This window comes from Arvicanthis niloticus, chromosome 6, assembly GCF_011762505.2.
Source record: "Arvicanthis niloticus isolate mArvNil1 chromosome 6, mArvNil1.pat.X, whole genome shotgun sequence".
In the NCBI taxonomy this organism is placed as follows: domain Eukaryota; kingdom Metazoa; phylum Chordata; class Mammalia; order Rodentia; family Muridae; genus Arvicanthis; species Arvicanthis niloticus.
This window is the reverse complement of record NC_047663.1, coordinates 104,946,612-104,965,111: the sequence shown is the minus strand read 5'-3', so window position 1 is coordinate 104,965,111 and position 18,500 is coordinate 104,946,612. Positions and strand designations below refer to the sequence as shown.

Here is an 18,500-nt window from a genome sequence, read left to right as displayed (position 1 = left end):
TGCTGCTTTCGTTGCCCCAGGAGCCTAGACAAGCCACACCTATATTGCCTCCCTGCCTCCTCTCCACACCCTCCCAGGCCCTTCTTGCCAGCCCAGGTTTCTTGCTAAAGTGGGCACACCCAGGATCAGAAGATAGTGATACTGCCTTGATAATAATTGAAAGGTCTGGAGTCACAGACTGGCCTCAGTGCCTGCATAGAGAGCTACAGTCATAACTTTGATCCCAGAGACAAGACCTCTTTGGACCAAGGTAATTTCTGCTGTTCAGAGCCTTGTGAGGGAAAACATTCTCTGCTTTCTGTCCAGCCCTTGGGTGTTCCTGTGGCCTTCACTCAAGATACAAGGTACTGGAGAAATTACGAGTTGCTTATAATTAGAGTGCTGCTTGTAATGATCTCCTTCCCTGCCAAAAGACAACTCTCAAGGGAGCATGTACAGTCACCAAAGGTAGACGCTGATGTGGATGTCAGGAAGTGCATGCTGACAGGAGCCTGATATAGCTGTCTCCATAGAGGTCTGCCAGAGTCTGACACATTCAGAGGCCGATGCTCATAGCTAACTATTGATCTCATCAAGGGTCTCCCAATGGAGAAGCTAGAGAGAAGACTGAAGGAGCAGAAAGGGTTTGTGGCCCCATGAGGAGAGCAATAATACCAACCAACCAGAGCTACCCAAGGTCTAAACCACCAGCCTGGGAACACATAGGGAGGGACCCATGACTCCATCGGTACATAAAGGGGAGGACGGCCTTGTCAGGCATAGGTGGGAGAGGAGATTCTTGGTCCCATGAAGAATAAACACCGAGTTGGGGGGGGGGTGGAATTCGAGTGTGGGGAGGTGGGAGTGGGGGGTAAGTGGATGTAGAGAGTGGAACTCAAGATGGTGCCTGGCTGGGTGCCAGATGCCCCTGGCGTGTTGGTTAACTGTTTCAGGAAGCCTGGGTTGCACGTAGGCTAGGCTTTACTGCGCATGCATTTTGCTTGTTCATCCTTACATAAGATCGGGCCATGTGACGTATGCGCTCAGCACCAATCAAGAATGACTGCGTGGCAGGTTCTGATTGGAGAGGAAATAGAGATTTAAGGGCTGGGAGCTAGAGCTCGGGGGCCTTTCTTGATACTTCAAGGTTCCTGAAGAAACTGTGTTGAGAAGGAGATCCCATGTCCGTTGTCTTCTGTCTGCTGGTCGGTTCAGGAGACAACAGGTGGGGACACATTTTCATAGCAGCATGAGGAGGGGGGATGGAATAGGAGGTCCTTGCTTGGTGTGGGGAATGGGGGGAATGGAATAAAATCTGAAATGTAAATATAATATCCAATAAAAATAAATTTAAAAAAAGGGAGGCACTAAGGGTCCTGGCTACAGGAGGTGATCAATTGGTTGCCATTGTAAGAAATTGTGTACTTATACCTGATGCTATTAACCAGAATCTTATACCCAAACATCTCTATAGAGACAAACTTCTGATGGGGTTATGAATGGCCACATGCAGAGTCCTTGGCAGTGTCTCTCTGGAGAAAGAGTAAAGGAATACAGAAGTCAGAGGGCCGGTTTGCTGCTAGATGCGCAGGAAGTCTCAGTTTAAAAGCATGAAAAACTGTCGTTCAAGCTGTGGGAAGAGCTAGAACAGAGATGGACAAGTACACTCTACTTCCCCTAAGCCTGGTGATTCACTGCAGAAGAAATACCTGTCATAATTAAACCTCCCCACCATCCAGATGTGATGGTGGATAGCACATCAAAGTCACCATAGCCTAGTCACCAAGTGATGGGAGCTTCCACTCAGGGATTGCTGTCCTTGTTATGTCCTAGGTTACACTCTAAATAGTAATCTGTATGCTACAAAGATGGCTCAGTGTTTAAGAGCCCCTGCTGTTCCTGTGGAGGGTCAGGGTTCCAACCCTAGCATCCACACTGGGAAACTCACAACTGTCTGAGGCTCTAGTTCCAGAGCATCAGACTACCTCTTCTGAGCACCAGGAACACACATGGTCCATATACATACAAGCAAGCAAGCAAAATACTCATGCACATAAATACAATAGACAAGTCATTAAAACATTTTAATGTGAATATAGGGTGAGGATTTAGGGAAACTCTCATTAAAGAATTTCATACGGTTCTAGGAGCATCTAAGAGAAAAATGTTTTTTTTTTCCTTTTTCTTTCTCAGGCAATGATGGCTTTCCCTCCACAATCTGGTGTATGTTATACTCCTTCAAAAAGTTCTGAGCCTGAAATGATCATCTTAGAAAGTACGTGTAAATCACAAATCAATTTTGACTATCTCTGTCTAGTCTCACCAAGGGGCCTGCTTCACTTTCTTAGCCACAAATCTCTTTGCTCTGGCTACAGTACTCAGAGGCATACATACTGAAATCTCAAGCTCTTTTCTAATTAGTTGTATTTGGAATTATCTGTTCATTTTGACTAAGATGGTAAAGAAAAAGTTAAACAACATACTTGTGCTTGGTTAATAGTTGTGGTTATTGTTGCCATGTAGAGACTTTACTGAACACGTCTTGCAACCAGGAATGTATTCAGTCTTTTCTGTGCCTTGATCCATAAACCCGGCTGCCTTATTTCCCTTTCCTTTGTTTTTTATGGCCATGTCTTCTCAAAGCAATACTTATCACAGAAATTCAGAATTCATTATTATTAGAATGGACCCCAGACCTTAAAGCTAATTATACCCACACCTGTGTGTTGTGTTTTTCTTATCTGGCAGCTCAGCAATATCCCAGCACCTACAGAGTTTATGACTCCCAACAGATGGTGTGGGTCCTGACTGGAAATACTCTAACAGCGGTTCCTGCTAGCAACAACGTGGAGCCTGGTAGGTGGCATGCCATAGTGCTGGTGAAGAGCCTTCAGTTCCACTGGGAGTGGACATGAGCCTGCACAAACCTTGTGCTGCTCTTTCCCTGGTCACCAATCTTATAGTTCAGAGGAAAGGCAAGAAGAAAACAGTGTTCCCCTTCCATGTATAGGAAAGCCTATACATAGAAATGACAGTGCAGGAGCCAGAAATTCCCCTCATGAAAGCATCTTCAAATAGGAAAGGCTTTTGTTCCCACAATCACTGTTTCTTTTTAGAATGGTGTTCCTCTAAATTCCAACAGGTTTATATATTCCATGTTTATAGATTCAGACTCTCATCTTTCCACTGTGGAGCTTACACACTCTTCTCTCTTGGCATCTCCTCTTCTAATAATGGTGAAACATCCCTTTTTCCCACCGAAAGGCCATCCATCTCAGCCTTGTCTTATTTCTTTAAGACTTCTATATTTTTCTTAACTCCTCACTTTACATTGTCTGCTCCACACAGAACCCTTAGATCAAATCCCCAGTCTTGATACTAAAACTACCTCTTGATTCCCACATTCTCTCCCCACCACTACTTGTTTTAGTCAGATTTTCATAGTAGGACAGACTAACCTCAACACCACCTAAATAATTTTAAAGCTATGTAAAGGTTGATTTGGGTCTATAATCTCAGAGTTTTCAAAGCTTTCTGCTGGCTCCATTACTTGTTTAGGTCCATGTAAAGAGAGACACATGGTATGGTAGGAAAGAACTACTCACCTCATGGTGGACAGAAAGTAGGAAGAAGGTTCCAATCTTCTTGCTTGAAAGAAACATCAACAGTGACCAATTAGATCCTGTGTCAATAACTCATTCAACTATGAACTCACCACTGGATGATGAGGTGAGAATTCTCATGATCTGATCACATCTCAATGGTGCCACCAGATGGGGTTCAAACCTTCAATATGTAAGATTTTTGGAATTATTTCATATTCAAAGCACAACAATATTCTGTTTTCTGTGACAATCATAGACTAATTTCAATGGAAAGTTGTTTATATAACTTGCCTTTTTTGATTCTTGGACACATTTATATCATAATATTATATCATAATAGCCTGCCTCAAAGTGTGTGTGTGTGTGTGTGTGTGTGTGTGTGTGTGTGTATAATTCTGTTTGCATATGTGCTACAGAGAACTTTGTATCTGGAAGAATATACTCCAAATTCTTAATACTGGATACTCTTCCTTAGAAAATAGAGTTTGCTGGTGTTCCTTCCTGCTTTGATGTATACACCTGTATATACTTATATAACTAGCATGTGTTATTTCCATAGTCTTTATTAAACAATTTAAAATCATCTTTTAAATTTGTTACAGAATATGTACACTTATTTTGAAGAAAAGAAAGATACTAATAAATATCATAAGAACTCCTTCCTTAAATATAATTACTATTAACACTTCTTTTCTATAAATAATATTGTACACATAGTATTGATACACACAGTATTACATGCTGTAATAATTTCAAATAAACTGTTTTATAGACTATTTCTTTAATTTCATGATGAATCATATGTGTTATTATTCCCCAAAGATATCACTATATACATGAGTAAAATAATCCTTACATAGAATTTTCAAAAGAATTTTAACATCTAGATTTTCACTCCCATTTCCTTCGGTTCATCTTTCCAAGGCCACCTTTAGCACCCACACCTAAAGAACACACCTCTGTTCTTGAATAACTTGGAAAATGATGGATAGCTTAGTCTTGAACAGTCTTCACCTTCCCTCTCTGTAAGAACAATTATTCTTGTGCATGTAACTCTCTTCTATTTTGGACTTCTTTGTTTCATATTCTCTTGGAGATATATGAATGATTGGACTCCTCAAAGCTCTATCTGCAGTAATACAGTCTCTGTGAAGGGATGGCAAGTTATCTTTGTTTAGTATGTGACTTCTATGCTCATCACTTTGCCACTTATGCTCCCAACAGAGACCTCTGAATGTTTTACTCCCGTCCTTTCCAAAATCTTTTGTTTTGTGTGCCCTCAAAAAGAACTGTGGATCTATCTTCTGAAAGTTGCTGAGAAGATCCATTAATGTCACTACCACCCAGTTTGTTCACTCACATCACAATAACAGGAGGTACCCTTGATGATTCAGGGATGATTCAACCCAGTACAGACTGATGATTCTGTGGACAATGTGCCTCATTTCTGAAACACAGCCTTGGCCACCATTGTCACTCCCTCACTACCCTCCTTCCCATTTTGTTTGGGTAGTTCCATCTATTCCCTTCATAGCAGAACCATGAACTATCCTCTTAATACATAAGATTAAATATGGTTATGCCCATGTGTCTGTTCATGGAGAGCACAGGAGGAGGGAATGAGGCCTAAGTGCACCATTCTGCTTTCAGATCCTTGAACACAGAAGCTCTTTTGTGTGCAAAGGACTTCCTTTACATGTTGTATTCTTTCTCCAACCCCTCCACTACCCAGTTGCCATTTTTTCATGAGTGTTTTCTCTCTTAGCCTTACTATCCGGACTTGAAATCCACTTCTGCAAAGATGTATTCTAAATCTGGCCTCACTCTTGTTTCTCCAGGCTTTGATCACTTCCCCCCAAAACAGTTTTTGGTAATTTTTCTTTTTACATTTTTTTCTATTTTCTCAATAGTTTATAGATTTCATAGGAAATGATGATGGCTGTCTTGCCCTAAGTCAAATCTCCAATGCCCACATAGTGCTATGTCTTCCATGGGTAGGTATAAAGTAGTTGTTGAATGGATTTGTTTTCCTGTCTTCTGTTAAGAAATAGATACAGAATACTCAGACTCTTAGGAATCTCAGCCTAAATTATTAGATATTTAAATTCAACCAAGAATGAAAGAAATCTCACACAATGAGAACTTAAATAACACAGTGGTATATTTCTTCCATATATAAAAACCAGTGGGCCAGCCCAGGCTGGGTTCCATGTTGGTTTTATGATGCCACCAGAGGCCAAGAATTCTACCTTTCTGCCTCAGCAACCTCAAATTTACATAAGCTATCATTTAAGTGTTTGATGTAGGTAACAAGATGCCCCTAAATGTGACAGACAAAGTCTTTTGAGGTGAGTCTAGTCTTAAGGAGCAATTTTAGAAACCCTACAACATACGTCCTCTCATATCTCATAGGCTACATAAGTGCATGACTATATTAATATTTTTAGCTGCAAGGATAGTATGATTTTATTTTTGGGAGACAATAGACCCAGGTGACAACTGAAGTTCTGGCATCAAGAATAAAAAAGTCTCAGAGAAGCAATGGAGAATCACTGTTGTGTGGCTAATGTGGGAAGCTTTGATGGAGAAAGATTCTCACCATCCCTGATTTGGAGGGATAGCAGGGTGGAAGGTGAAAACTGGATTTATCTGTGCTTGAAGTCTGACATCTTCCCAATTTTCCTTGTGTTTCTAGTCATTCTTAGCTTGATAGCATGTAGAGACACGGAATTCCAAGATGAAGAGAAAGGTAATCTAGTTTTCCTGGGAATCGAGGACAGAAGTCTCTGCCTCTTTTGTGCTGAGATTGAGGGCAAGCCAACTTTGCAGCTTAAGGTGAGTGGGTCCAGTCACTTATTGAAGTAAGTCAGGAAGCCTTCTGTCTGAGGCTACTTATCAGTTGCAGTATTATAGTACAGTGTAACAGTATAGCCATGCAAGCTTGTAGCATTCGCAGTAAGGAAGAAACGTTCACCTGTCTACTTCCCAAATAAGTAACAGTGCTGCTGAATACATAATAGATATAGCCTTTTTAAACCTTTTTAAAGCCTTTTTAAAAGACTTTTTAAATAAAGCCTTTTTTGATGCTCTGTGAAATCAGAGCAAGGTGGCTTCTCCATCCTTGGTCCTCGATAACTTTCTCTCAGACATCCACAGAGATGCTAATATTCCACAGTCAGGCACAGGATTGCTAATCTGGATTTTTCACAGTACATGTTCATATCGGTGTGCTAAAAGAAAGGAGTTATAATTAAAACCCAAATCCCTTACTAATTACAGAAATTATAATGCATAAATTCACTCAGAAGTTGGGACTCTAGGCTCTCTGGCATGAAGCTGTAGATGGATGCACACCAGGATGCATACCCACTCTTACCCCATTCTATTATAGGGAACACAATGCCTCAAAGAGTCAGTAACTCTCTGTATCACAGGATCTTTAGAGAAAGACAGGTTATTGGAGATTAATGGGTGCCTGTTTTGATAGCTTGTTATTTTTTCATCTGTCTGCATCCTTAATCCCTATCTCTTTTATTAGATAACAGTTACTTCCTTGATATGTAGCCACTGCTCATTTACTGTAGCCCTTTTCACTGGTACTCCTCATTAACACACCTCTTTTTTCCTCTAGGATGTAGACATCATGACTTTGTACAATGATGAAAAAGCACAGAAAGCCTTTCTCTTCTATCATGGCACAGACGGCTCCACTTCTGTCTTTCAGTCAGTCTTCTATCCTGGCTGGTTTATAGCCACCTCTCCCACCGAAGGGCATAAAATCATCCTCACACAGCAGAGGGGTGAAGCTAATAACACTAACTTCTACTTAAAGTCTGAGCATTAAATACAGCATGAACCATATGTGGCCAGTTCCAGTCTAAAGAATCAAACCGTTGGAGAATCTTTTACTTGGAAACATAGCAAGGCATCTTAGAAGACCACCAAGACACCTCTTCTCCAGACATCCATGTTCAAAATGCCATTCATTTGAACATCATTCCAGCATGACATCCAAGAATCACTTTTATCCTTTTCTGATCTTGTCCACCATCCATTCAGCTACCAAGTTCAGCCAAGTCACAGTCTTCTTACATGCAACTCTCCCTCCCTGTTCTCACAGGAGCCAATGGAGCAGAGATGTGGACTCCAAACCATCAATGCAAGATTCTTCCTTCTTCACTTTATGTATGCTTATTGTAAAGTATTATGTATATTTAAATGGATGACAAATAACTAAAAGGTAAATCTCAAGAATGAGGCGATATAAAAGAACACTTTCTATGCCCTTTTAATTGAGATAGATTCAGAATATCATCAGTTAATAATTTGACACACAGTATATACTTGCAGTATGGTGACTTTTAACCAAAGTTAATATAAAATGAATCCAAATTTCACAGAGTCATTCACAGCAATTAGAATTTCAAACTAATTATACTGTTTTTATTTTACTTTCTAAGGCGATTGGAAATTGAAGGGTCAGCTCAGATATTTTCTTGGGTTGTCTGGAATTTTAGGAATGTTTGTGAGGATAGTTTTAAGTCAGTTGTTTATTTTGTGAGAATGTTGTGGTTTGAATAAGAATGCCTCTGTAGACTCATATTTGAATGGTTAGTTATCAGGAAGTAGAATGTTTGAGAGGCTTACAAGGCTTAGGAGCTGTGGCCTTGTTGGAGCAGGTATGGTCTTGTAGGAAGTGTGTCACTGGGGGTAGGCTTTGAGGCTTAAAAGTCAATGCCAGGCCCAGAGTCTTTCTCTCTGCCTATGGATCAGTATTTATAATCCTCAGCCACTTCTCCAGCATCATGTTTGCCTGTGTGCCACCATCCTCCCTGTCATGATGATTGCTAATGGATTCAACTTCTGAAGCTGTAAGTAAGCTTCCAGTTAAATGCTTCCTCTTATAAAAGTTGCTGTCATCATGGTATCTCTTAACAGCAATAGAACAATGATTGAGGCAGAGGGTTACTTTAGCTAAAAGCCACATGGATTGCAATAGACTATGAGATCCTGACTACAAACGTAAGTATGCTATCTTCCCCTCCTTCAGACCTCACACATGCAAGGCAGCAATTAGTGCTTGTAATGCTGCAAACCCACTGCTGAGTTAAAAATTCTTGGCCAGGTGAAATATGTTTCAAAACTTGCCCTAGAATTATCTCCTGTAATATCACCACCAGTGATTCGATTTGGGATATTCTTTGAATCCTGCCTTACATCTTGCTTACCTCTTAGTCCTGTCATTTCCTTGCAACAAGCTTCAAGAAGGTATTATATGACAGCTTTCTCTCTGGCTTATTCAAACCAGTCACATTGGTTATCTCTTCCTGGTCCCTAGGACATCTGGGGAAGGATGGTTACAGGCTCTGCTTGGTTCTCACACATGCAGAATAATGAAGAACTCTCAGCCAGTGTACATGTGAGGTTGTCAGGGATAGCTACTCTTTCCTCCTATTCCTCACCAACACAATTCTGCATCATGCTCTGTGTTGTTCCCCAGAAGGTCTCAGCAGGACTAAGACAGAGCCACACACTTAAGAACTCTTCCATGCATGTATCTTCCTCATTTATCTTCTTCAGTTCCCTGGCTCCAACTATAGTTCCCTGGAGTCAGTTTTCATTGCCACACATGCCTGTATCTCAGGATCTGCCCTAGGAAAACAGATTCTACCCAATAAACATCTCTCTTCTCTACTGTTCACTGTATTGCATTTCTTCCTTCTGAGCTTCTGTCAATGCCTTCACATGAGACTCTGACATGCACATCATTGCATAGCTTCCCTCCTTTTTCTGAGACAGATATTATATGTGCAACCCTAGTAGTTTTGAAATTTGATCTGTAGACCAGGCTGGCCTTGAACTCAGAGATTTGTCTGCCTCTGCTCCCCAAATGTTGGGATTAAAGGTGTACACCACTATGCCTGGCCTGTTATGCCTTAAAACTCTATATCTGAAGTATTTGGAGGCCACACTTCATTTCCACAGACAAAGGCAACATTTTCTGTGGGGAGCCAACAGAAGGCGGCTATCATCTTTGCAGCCATCTTGAGCCATATACCCTGACAAGAGATTTGATTACATCAGCCTACAACAGCTGAGCACACTCTGATAACATCTTGCTTTAGATACCCAGGATTTTCCCTTGGGTGTATGAGACTTAAAGGTGTGTGACTTAAGGGTGTGACTTAGAGGTCAGATTTAGAGACAAGACCTAAGGGCATGATTAAAGGCGTGACTTAGAGGCATGGCTTAGAAGTGAGACATATAAAAGGCAAGAGGCAGACAGGAAAGAACAGAACAATTTGGAGTAACAGAGAATCAGACACTTCAGAGGGAAGAACTTGGAATTAGGCATTAGGTATTAGGCACTTAGCACTTGGAGAAAGAACTTGGAACTTGGAGGCACTAGGGACTAGGAACTAGGGACTTGGAGAGAAGAGAGACTGAAGAATAAATGGGATTGAATCACACTCTGTCTGATCTCCATTCTTTGAGTCTGTCCTCACTCTCTCTCTTGCTGAACCCTGACCCGCAGACTGGAGCAGCTTGGGGCAGTGCAGGCTCTAACAACTTAGCCCTCAAGGCTTTTGGCAATGTGGGTCCCAACATTGACAGAACGGTCCAAGACCATTTTCTATTCTTTAAAATCATAACAATTTTACTTTCTTGTGGAAATTTTCTTTTGTTTGGCTTTGTACTGTTTTTGACTGCTGCATAACAGTTCTGTAAGAAATGTTGCTAAAATAAATTATCACTGCATACTGTGCATCTTGCATCAATACCAAAGTATGTTGACAAGATCTTACATTGCAATGGCAGGGGCAACATTCAACCCCAAAAAGTGTCTAATTATGTACTAAACTGCTCAAGGAACATGGAAGTTATAGACTAGAAAAATTGCACAGTAGCATCTCATTTCGTTCTCTTTTTTTTTCTTTTCAATATGATTCTTGTGACCTCAGGTAACTTTGGGCATAAAAAGATGTCTACTTCGGAAAAGGTGGGTGTAGCTAGAACAGAACAGATTATTACTAGAGGCCCCCATAAGCAGTTCACTGCCTGCCTCTCAGAGTGCTATGGGTACCGTCTGATGGTTTGTACTTTGTTCAGGCCCTGTATCACATACCTTTTAGGTACGTGAACAGCATTTGAGTGACATAGGAGGAGGAGTCAGAGCAGTTCATTGAGACAATATTTTTTCTATGACAGAAGCAGAACTAAGAACAAGATGTCTCCAAGGGTGACCAGGAGGGACTTGCAACAACAAAGGTCAGACACACAGTAGGGCAGACTACAAAGATTCTTAGTTCTGTAAGCACAGGGGTGCATGGAAAGAATGACCAGCAGTGTTGAAAAACTCAGTGTAGTTTTGGGTTGTTCATATCAATAGTCACTTCCCAGAAGGTCCATAGGTACTGGATGTGAATAAGAAAGAGACGCTCCATCCATCCTGGACTGTGAGGGTGGTACCATGGTAAAAGATGCAAATGGAAGGAAGTAATGCCTATTTGCTCAAGGATATGGGTTTTTGTATGGTCAGTATCTGAAAGCAATTCCATAAAGCCAGGTCTTAAGATTTGCAGGAGAAAGAAAAATTCCTTGCGTATTTGTGGCTTATAGAGAATCATTGTATGTGCATTTGTTCACAAGAAAAAAAAAACAGATGGAGAAAGGATACATCAGGGTATAATTTCTCCTGTTCCAATCTCTGAATCATAAGTCCTTATCTCTTTTTTCTGAAGTTGATGAAATATTCTAAAACTGCAAAAAATTCCTATGCTATTTTGGCTTTTTAAATTGGAGACATGGAAGCCATATTCAATTCTAGAACTGATGAATGGTGGGATATTCAAGGGTTTCGAGAAAGGAGGTTCACTACTATAATCCAGTCCTCTTCCCTCCTGATTTTCTCCCATTCAGCAACCTGAGTGCAAATCCTTTTCATAGGCCCAGATTCCCCTGTCCCCTCCCCTTTGTCTCCATGAGGGTGCTCCCCCACGTACCCACCCACTCCTGCCCCACCACTCCAGCATCCCCCTATACTGGGGCATTAAACCTCCACAAGATCAAAGGCCTCCCCTCCCACTGATGTCAAACAAGGCCATCCTCTGCTACATATATAGCTAGAGCCATGGATCCCACCAACTCTTTAGTTGGTGGTATAGTCCCTGGGAGCAGTGGGTGGTCTGGCCAGCTGCCATTGTTCTTCCTATGGGTTGCAATCTCCATCTGCTCCTTCAGTCCTTCTACTAGCTCCCACACCTGGGTCCCAGAGCTCATTCTGATAGACAGATAGATAGAGAGATAGACAGACAAACAGACAGACAGACAGACAGACAGACAGACAGACAGATGCATAGGCTCAAAGCATCTGCATTGATCAGGTGCTGGCAGAGCCTCCCAGGGAACAGCCACACCAGGTCCCTGTCATCAAATGCCTCTTGGCAAGAGCAATGGTGTCAGTGTTTGGTGTTTGTAGGCAGGATGAATTCCCAGGTGGGGCAGTCCCCTTCCTTCAGTCTCTGCTCCATTTTTTTTGCCCCTGTCTTTCCTTTGGGCAGGAACATTTAAAGAAACTTTAATTTTAAAGGGGTATAGGAAAAGAGAATCCTTTGGAAATGAATATTCTCTCCTTATAAGAGAGTGAAGTCAGTTTATGGTTTATGAGTTCAAAGAAAAAATTCAAAAGATGCTCACAGAAGCTTATCCCAGAGCAGGGCAGGAGATCTGAAGTCAGTTGTGCATCTGCATTGTGCACATATAGAATATGAAGTATAGAATATGATTTTTATTAATGGAATCCTGTTTGTCTTAGTCATCTCATATTTGCATCTCGGAGAATCTGGTTTTGGAAGAGACTTTGTTCTTTAGAAATCTTGCTAGTTCTCAAAGCTAAGAGACTTGGGGCTGAGGAGATGGAATAAAGGATAATGTAGTTGCTGCTCAAGAGTGAAAACCAGAGTTCAAATCCCCAGTACCCATGTAAGGGCTGGGCAGGCATAGCAACTGTGTTAATTTGCTTCCCATCACTTTTATAAAGATTATAACCAAAAGCAATTTGGAGAGGAAAAGATTTATTTGGTTTACACATTCTGGTCACAGCCCACTTTTGAGGGATACTGCCCTGGTTACCATTTTACTACTGTGAAGAAACACCATGTCTAAGGTGACATTTATAATGAAAAAGCATTTAACTGGGTTCTTGCTTATAGGTTTAGAGGGTTAGTACATTGTTATCATGGCTGGAAGCAGACATACATGGCACTGGAGCAAGAACTGAGAGCTTTACATCTTGATCCTCGGGCAGAAGGCAGAAAGAGCAGTATTGGGTCTGGTATGGACATTTGAAATTTCAAAACAACATACCTCCTCCAACAAGGCCACACCTCCCAATTCTTCCAAACAGTTCACCAACTAGGGACTAAGCATGTCAATATATGAGGGTATTCCCATTCAGATACCACAGAAGCCAAGGCAAGAATTCAAGCAGCTGAAAACCTGGAGGCAGAAACTGAAGCAGAGACCATTGGAGAAATGCTGCTTACTGGCTTGTTCATTTCTTTTAGCCTGCTTTCTTTTACCACCAAATTCCTAGCACAGGGGAGGCTCTGCCTGTTACGGATTGGACCCTTCCACATTAGTCATTAATGAAGAAAATTCTTCACAACTGAATTTCCCCTCTTCTCAGATGACTCCTGCTTATGTCAAGTTGACAAAAACAAAACAAAACAAAACAAAACAAAACAAAACAAAACAAAACAACCTTAACCAGCACATGTCCCACTTGTAATCCCATCCCTCTGAAAGTAGAGACAGACTTCTTTCTGAGCCCAAATGAAAGACTCTGTCACAATATATAAGGCAGAGGGTGGTTAAGGAAGATACCTGACATCAACTTCTGGCCTTCACATACAGAGAGCGAGAGCGAGAGCGAGAGCGAGAGCGAGAGAGAGAGAGAGAGAGAGAGAGAGAGAGAGAGAGAGAGGAGAGAGAGGAGAGAGAGAGAGAAACTGTACATGAGCTTGCTTTACAAACTATAATTCCTTATAAATGCAAAAATAATATGGCTATTTTATTCTAAAATCACTGTATTCAAAAATGCAAGTGAGACAAATGATTTTAATTCAAAATTTTACTCCTTGTAAAAACCATCAGTAAATGCTTTGGATGAAAACATGGTAAGAAGTTCTGCATTTGTTCCACCTGTTGAGGGAAAACAGCCCAGGGAGGGTTCAGCTTTCTTTTCAGTCTTGCATTTTGTTAGGGGTGTCTTTGATTGCTTCTCCTTGTTAGAATCTGAGAGATCTTGAGAGAGTGCCACAGAGCAATGTGTCTAAAAACCCAGAAGTGTGAAGACAGAAGATCACCATTTATATACTAACTTACATATTACCTGGAAGTATATAGCTAGAGGTCTCTTCACTAGTTTTGTGATGGTGTCATGATTTAACTACATGACCATGACAGAGAAGCCTAGTATACCACTGCCATTTCCCCCACAGCCTAAGCCAGCATTTAGATTATTGCATGAATATGTTGGAGGGCACCAATTCACCTTGAGCCAAAAGGCCAGTAACAGCCTCTTTCTTTGTATTCTAGGATTAAGCTTCACTACACATTACTTCTTAATCTGCTTTCTATCTCTGAAAATTTGGTGTGTTTGCTTCTTTGTTGCTGTGATGAAACATTTACCAAAAACCATTCGGCAAAGAAATGTTTTATTTCCACTTATGCTTCCAGATGCGAGGTAACTGAGGGAAATCAGTGCAAGAACTCCAGACAGAAACCTGGAGGCTAGATTGGAAGCAGAAACCACAGAGGAATATTGATTTATCTATGTGATTTGCTCAGTTCACATTCTTATACCTCCTGGGACCACCCACCCAGGTGTAGTAGCACCAGCCACAGTGGTCTAGGCCCTCTTGTATTAATCACCAATCAAGAGAATAGCAGCATTTAGATCGTTTAGACTTGTTGACAAGCCAATATGATGAAGATATTTTCTCAAATGCAATTTTTGCTTCCCAGATTAGTCTAGCTTGTAGGTTGACATGAGCAGAGCCTCCTCTCCTAAAGGATCGATCAAAATAACAGTATTCGTGTAAGAGGGAAGGGCTTGGAGAGCTGGAATAGGGGAAGCAAAGGTGAGGTTCTCTGCTTGGGAAGCATCACCCATTACAAGACTGACCTTAATACACCACCATCATCTCGAAGTCAGTGATGAAGGTTTTCCCCAGTTCTTGGGTCAGAGTGAGTGGGCAGCTCCCTTTGGAGCAGACAGCGATGAACCAACCAGGGAAGGCTACAGACTCGAATGTAGAGGTTGTACCACTCTTCTTGTGATAGAAGAGAGAGGCTTTTACAGGTTCCTTCTGGTGGTACAATTCCATTATGTTCCCTTTCTGGTGGGTGAGAAGGAGATCCCAGAAATGTCACCATGGGAACTCTTTACTAGTTTTTTTTATAAAACATCAGTCTCCACTTTTTAAAGCAGCCTGAAGACTTCTGTTTCTTATTAGAGAAGCATACACTCCAAATACATGTTAAGAGTATAGTAGAAACATTAGGATGCAAAATTTTAATTTTGTTCATATTTTCAATGTTTTGAGACAAATTCTCTCTGGGTAGCCTCAATGCTAAGATCAGAGGCAGGTGCAACCCCCCCAACCTCTCTCTCTCTCTCTCTCTCTCTCTCTCTCTCTCTCTCTCTCTCTCTCTCTCTCTCTCTCTCTCTCTCTCTCCTTGCTCTGTAGACCAGAATAGCCTTGAACTCAGAGATCTGCCTGCCTCTGTCATCCAGTTGCTGGGATTAAAGGCATACACCACCACTGTCTGCCTCAGTCACTCATAATGTTTTGAAAGAATAAATTGGCAGAAGTTTTTGGAGAATATACACCATTGTTTTAGCCATTCACTTCCGGTTTCCTCCAAATAAAGATGTTCAAAGAATGTTTACATAATTGTTTGCATAAATTTTTAGTGAAATACAATTGTCTTTGCAAAATTTCTTTAATCTTAGTACTATGGACATTTTTGTTGTCAGGGGTCGTCCTTTCAGGTTCTAGGTTGATCCCTGCAGGCAGTATCCCTGCCCTTCAGTCACTAGACAAGTGGCACATTCTTGCCTCCAATTGTAACCACCTGTTTTAGTTAGGGTTTCATTGCTATGAAGAGATTCTATGACCACAGCAACTCTTATAAAGCAAAACATTTAAATGGGGTTGGCTTACAGTTTCAGAGTCTTAGTCCATTATTATCATGATGAGAAGTATGGCATCCTGCAGGCAGACATGGTGCTGGAGAAGGGGCTTAGAGTTCTACTTCTTGATCCACAGACAGCAGGAGGAAGACTGAGACATATTTTCTCCAACAAGATTATGCCTAACCCAACAGGGCCACGCCTCCAATAATGTTACTCCCTGTGAGTCTTTGGGAACCATTTTCATAGGAACTACCACACCATCCAAAGTATATTGACATTGACAACTGATTTCCTGGTCTAAAATCATTCTTTTTTGTTTAGTCATGAAACCGAGTGCCTGCCTATGACTGCTTATTGAAAGGGTTGAGGTAATCATCATGGTGCCCAGAGGTCTAGTTTAAATTACCTTATTATAATATATATTTTTATATAATTGAGAGTCATTAAGATGCCCATTACAGATATATATATATATATATATATATATATATATATGTTTTTTTTTTTTACAAAAAAAGTTATTAGTAAAATTGTGCCTAGAAGATTAACTCATCCACTCTGTGACAATTTAAATGTCCTTGTATTTTTTTACACTGGCCAGCCAGCATAGCTTAGTTGGTGAGCTCCAGATTTGCTGAGAGATTTTTAAAAATAATGTGAGAAAAGATGAAGGAAGATATCCAGTGTCAATCTGACTTAAATATACACACATGTACACACACATGCACATAGACCTATGCCCACACATATGAACACACAGACACTCAAGAATAACTCTAAAAATTGTCTTCCTCGACAAAACTTGCTTTTGTTAAAAAAAAAAAAAAGTTATTTTGGAAAGCTGGTTTCAAAATATCCCTACATTTTTTCTTATTCTTTGGTGATGCATGCACCCTAAAATCAGTATAAGGATAAACTAGTAATTTCCTTTTAAAAGATTTGAAAATCAGAGATTCTGTTAAGTGGGTGCTTTGTGAAAAGGTAGGCTCCTCTCCCCTGGTCAGTAGAGAACAGCTCCTTCTTTTCTAAACTCACCTCAAGTTGTAGCACAGGCTGCTCCCCATTCTTTGTGCAGAACAGACAGCTCTGAGGCCTTTTCACTCCCAGGTACATGGGATCCCCCCTGTTCTTCTCAAGAGTGTCCGGATATTGGCATGGGAGTAAGGCAACAGTGACTGTGAATGCAATGCAGAGAGCAGAGTTCAGTTCGTGCTTCCAAAGAACCATCTCTAAACTCAGCACAACAAAATACAGGTTGGAATCTTCTCATCAACCTTCCTTATCACCGTACCACACACCAGCTGGCTCAGACAGGCATCTCATTTGCCTAACTCTTTCCATTAGAGAAGACTACTTCTCATGGATTCAAAAATTCATCTCATAAACATTTCTCTTTTATTTAACTCTTTGAAGCTTCACAGAAAAAAAAAAATCTTCCACCATTTCCTCAACCTAACCTTCACTCCTCCTACAGTTGCCTACCTCCTCTCTTTTCCTTGACTCATCCCTTGGCTGTCCAAGACTATGACTGCCCTCTGTTCTAAACTATCCAGGCACTGCTCCTCTCCAGACAAGGCCAGTTAACACACAAGTGGTGAAATGAAAGGCTGAGGACACTCCCACAACAGAGGGGCTGTCATAAGGGCCAGGGCTACTCACCTGGAACCGTTTGCTCTTTCCTTGGGACTGCAGTGAGGATATTGTTCTGAAGGACCCACACACGACTACTAAGATCCTGAATATGTCTAAACCAAGGTGTTGCTGCACTTAGTTCTGTAAGGAAAGTAAATGCAGATATTTAAGTAGGAAGACACAGAACATCTCCCCTTTCCAATATTTTGCTCCTTCATGAAGATACCCTTTACCTTTTTCCTTACTCATTATGGTGATGTTGTTTCTGAACTGCCAATCTGCAGAATGACCCTAGGGAAGACATAGGGTTAGTCCTAAGTCGCAGTTTAACCCAGGTGAGAGGAGATGATGAGCAGCTTCATTGTGACTCCAGCAGACTCTCTAAACCAAGTGTCACCAAACTCCCATTATGTCCTTAGACCCAGCTTATTGTCCAAGAGAAGCAGCTACTCTAATTCCCATATAGTCCTGAGGTACGCAGGGACAGAGAACACCAAGACCAGAGCCAAGCAGCAAGAGCTTCTGTGCAGTGGCTGAAAGCCTCAGCTGCATCTCTAACCTGACTGCAGAGGAATGACTGCACACTACAGAACTACAGCCACTTCTGTGCTCAGCTCCTCTGACAAGCTCTACTAGGTCCAGGCCTTTTATCCACAACATGATGGGAGGAGGTTATGCTGGACATCCTAGATAATTGCTGGTTCCGTGTCCTGGAGGGCTTGCTAAGCATCTATTGGAATAAGTGGCAATTGTAACATGCTTGTGACTTAGAGCACCTTGAAAAGGGAGGGCTTGCTAAGCCTGTGAGAGCAGTAAGCAGGAAATAACTCACAGATTTTAACCTGACAGAGGAAAGAAACATTATGGGATTTCCCCAGGATGGATGACTGGACTAGGTGACATAAAATGAAGTACTAGAATATTGCTCCTACTAGTAGGCACCTACAGGAAGTGCAAGGGTGCATGAGAAGGAAGACTGTGCTCTAAGTCCTATGTTACTTTTAAACTGGTACAAGACACTTTGGGCTGACTCCAGTGGATGCTCCACTTTTTCCCAGCCAATATGCATGTTGCTTCTCGGC

General features: G+C 41.3%; 2 protein-coding genes across 3 annotated transcripts; one reads left to right on the top strand and one right to left on the bottom strand.

Annotated features, from left to right (window-relative positions):
- Window positions 1–1,122: 1,122 nt before the first annotated feature.
- Window positions 1,123–7,837, top strand: Il36b (interleukin 36 beta). Its single transcript, XM_034505103.2, has 5 exons — window positions 1,123–1,204; window positions 2,173–2,254; window positions 2,728–2,835; window positions 6,280–6,419; window positions 7,216–7,837. The coding sequence occupies exons 2-5, from the start codon at window positions 2,176–2,178 to the stop codon at window positions 7,426–7,428; spliced, it is 540 nt and encodes a 179-aa protein (XP_034360994.2). The 5' UTR covers window positions 1,123–1,204; window positions 2,173–2,175; the 3' UTR covers window positions 7,429–7,837.
- Window positions 7,838–13,725: 5,888 nt separating this feature from the next.
- On the bottom strand, window positions 13,726–18,031 carry Il36a (interleukin 36 alpha). Of its 2 annotated transcripts, XM_076935251.1 has the most exons (6): window positions 17,978–18,031; window positions 17,652–17,709; window positions 17,446–17,559; window positions 16,822–16,961; window positions 14,773–14,986; window positions 13,726–13,917 (listed from the first exon to the last, which is right to left on the bottom strand). In XM_076935251.1, the coding sequence occupies exons 2-5, from the start codon at window positions 17,665–17,667 to the stop codon at window positions 14,774–14,776; spliced, it is 483 nt and encodes a 160-aa protein (XP_076791366.1). In that variant the 5' UTR covers window positions 17,668–17,709; window positions 17,978–18,031; the 3' UTR covers window positions 13,726–13,917; window position 14,773. The 2 variants fall into 2 exon arrangements, with proteins under 2 accessions (XP_076791366.1, XP_034363966.1); XM_034508075.2 differs by lacking the exon at window positions 17,978–18,031 and having other exon boundaries at window positions 17,652–17,969.
- Between the last annotated feature and the right edge of the window lie 469 nt (window positions 18,032–18,500).

What these genes read in the sequence shown, in the direction of transcription:
- Il36b (XM_034505103.2), top strand. Translation starts at nt 2,176, where the DNA reads ATGATGGCTTTCCCTCCACAATCTGGTGTATGTTATACTCCTTCAAAA. An exon ending in TGAAATGATCATCTTAGAAA is followed by an intron (nt 2,255 to 2,727) that starts GTACGTGTAAAT and finishes CTTATCTGGCAG; the next exon opens with CTCAGCAATATCCCAGCACC. An exon ending in AGCCAACTTTGCAGCTTAAG is followed by an intron (nt 6,420 to 7,215) that starts GTGAGTGGGTCC and finishes TTTTTCCTCTAG; the next exon opens with GATGTAGACATCATGACTTT.
- Il36a (XM_076935251.1), bottom strand. An exon ending in GAAAGAGCAAACGGTTCCAG is followed by an intron (nt 16,962 to 17,445) that starts GTGAGTAGCCCT and finishes TTGCATTCACAG; the next exon opens with TCACTGTTGCCTTACTCCCA. An exon ending in AGCCTGTGCTACAACTTGAG is followed by an intron (nt 14,987 to 16,821) that starts GTGAGTTTAGAA and finishes CTCACCCACCAG; the next exon opens with AAAGGGAACATAATGGAATT.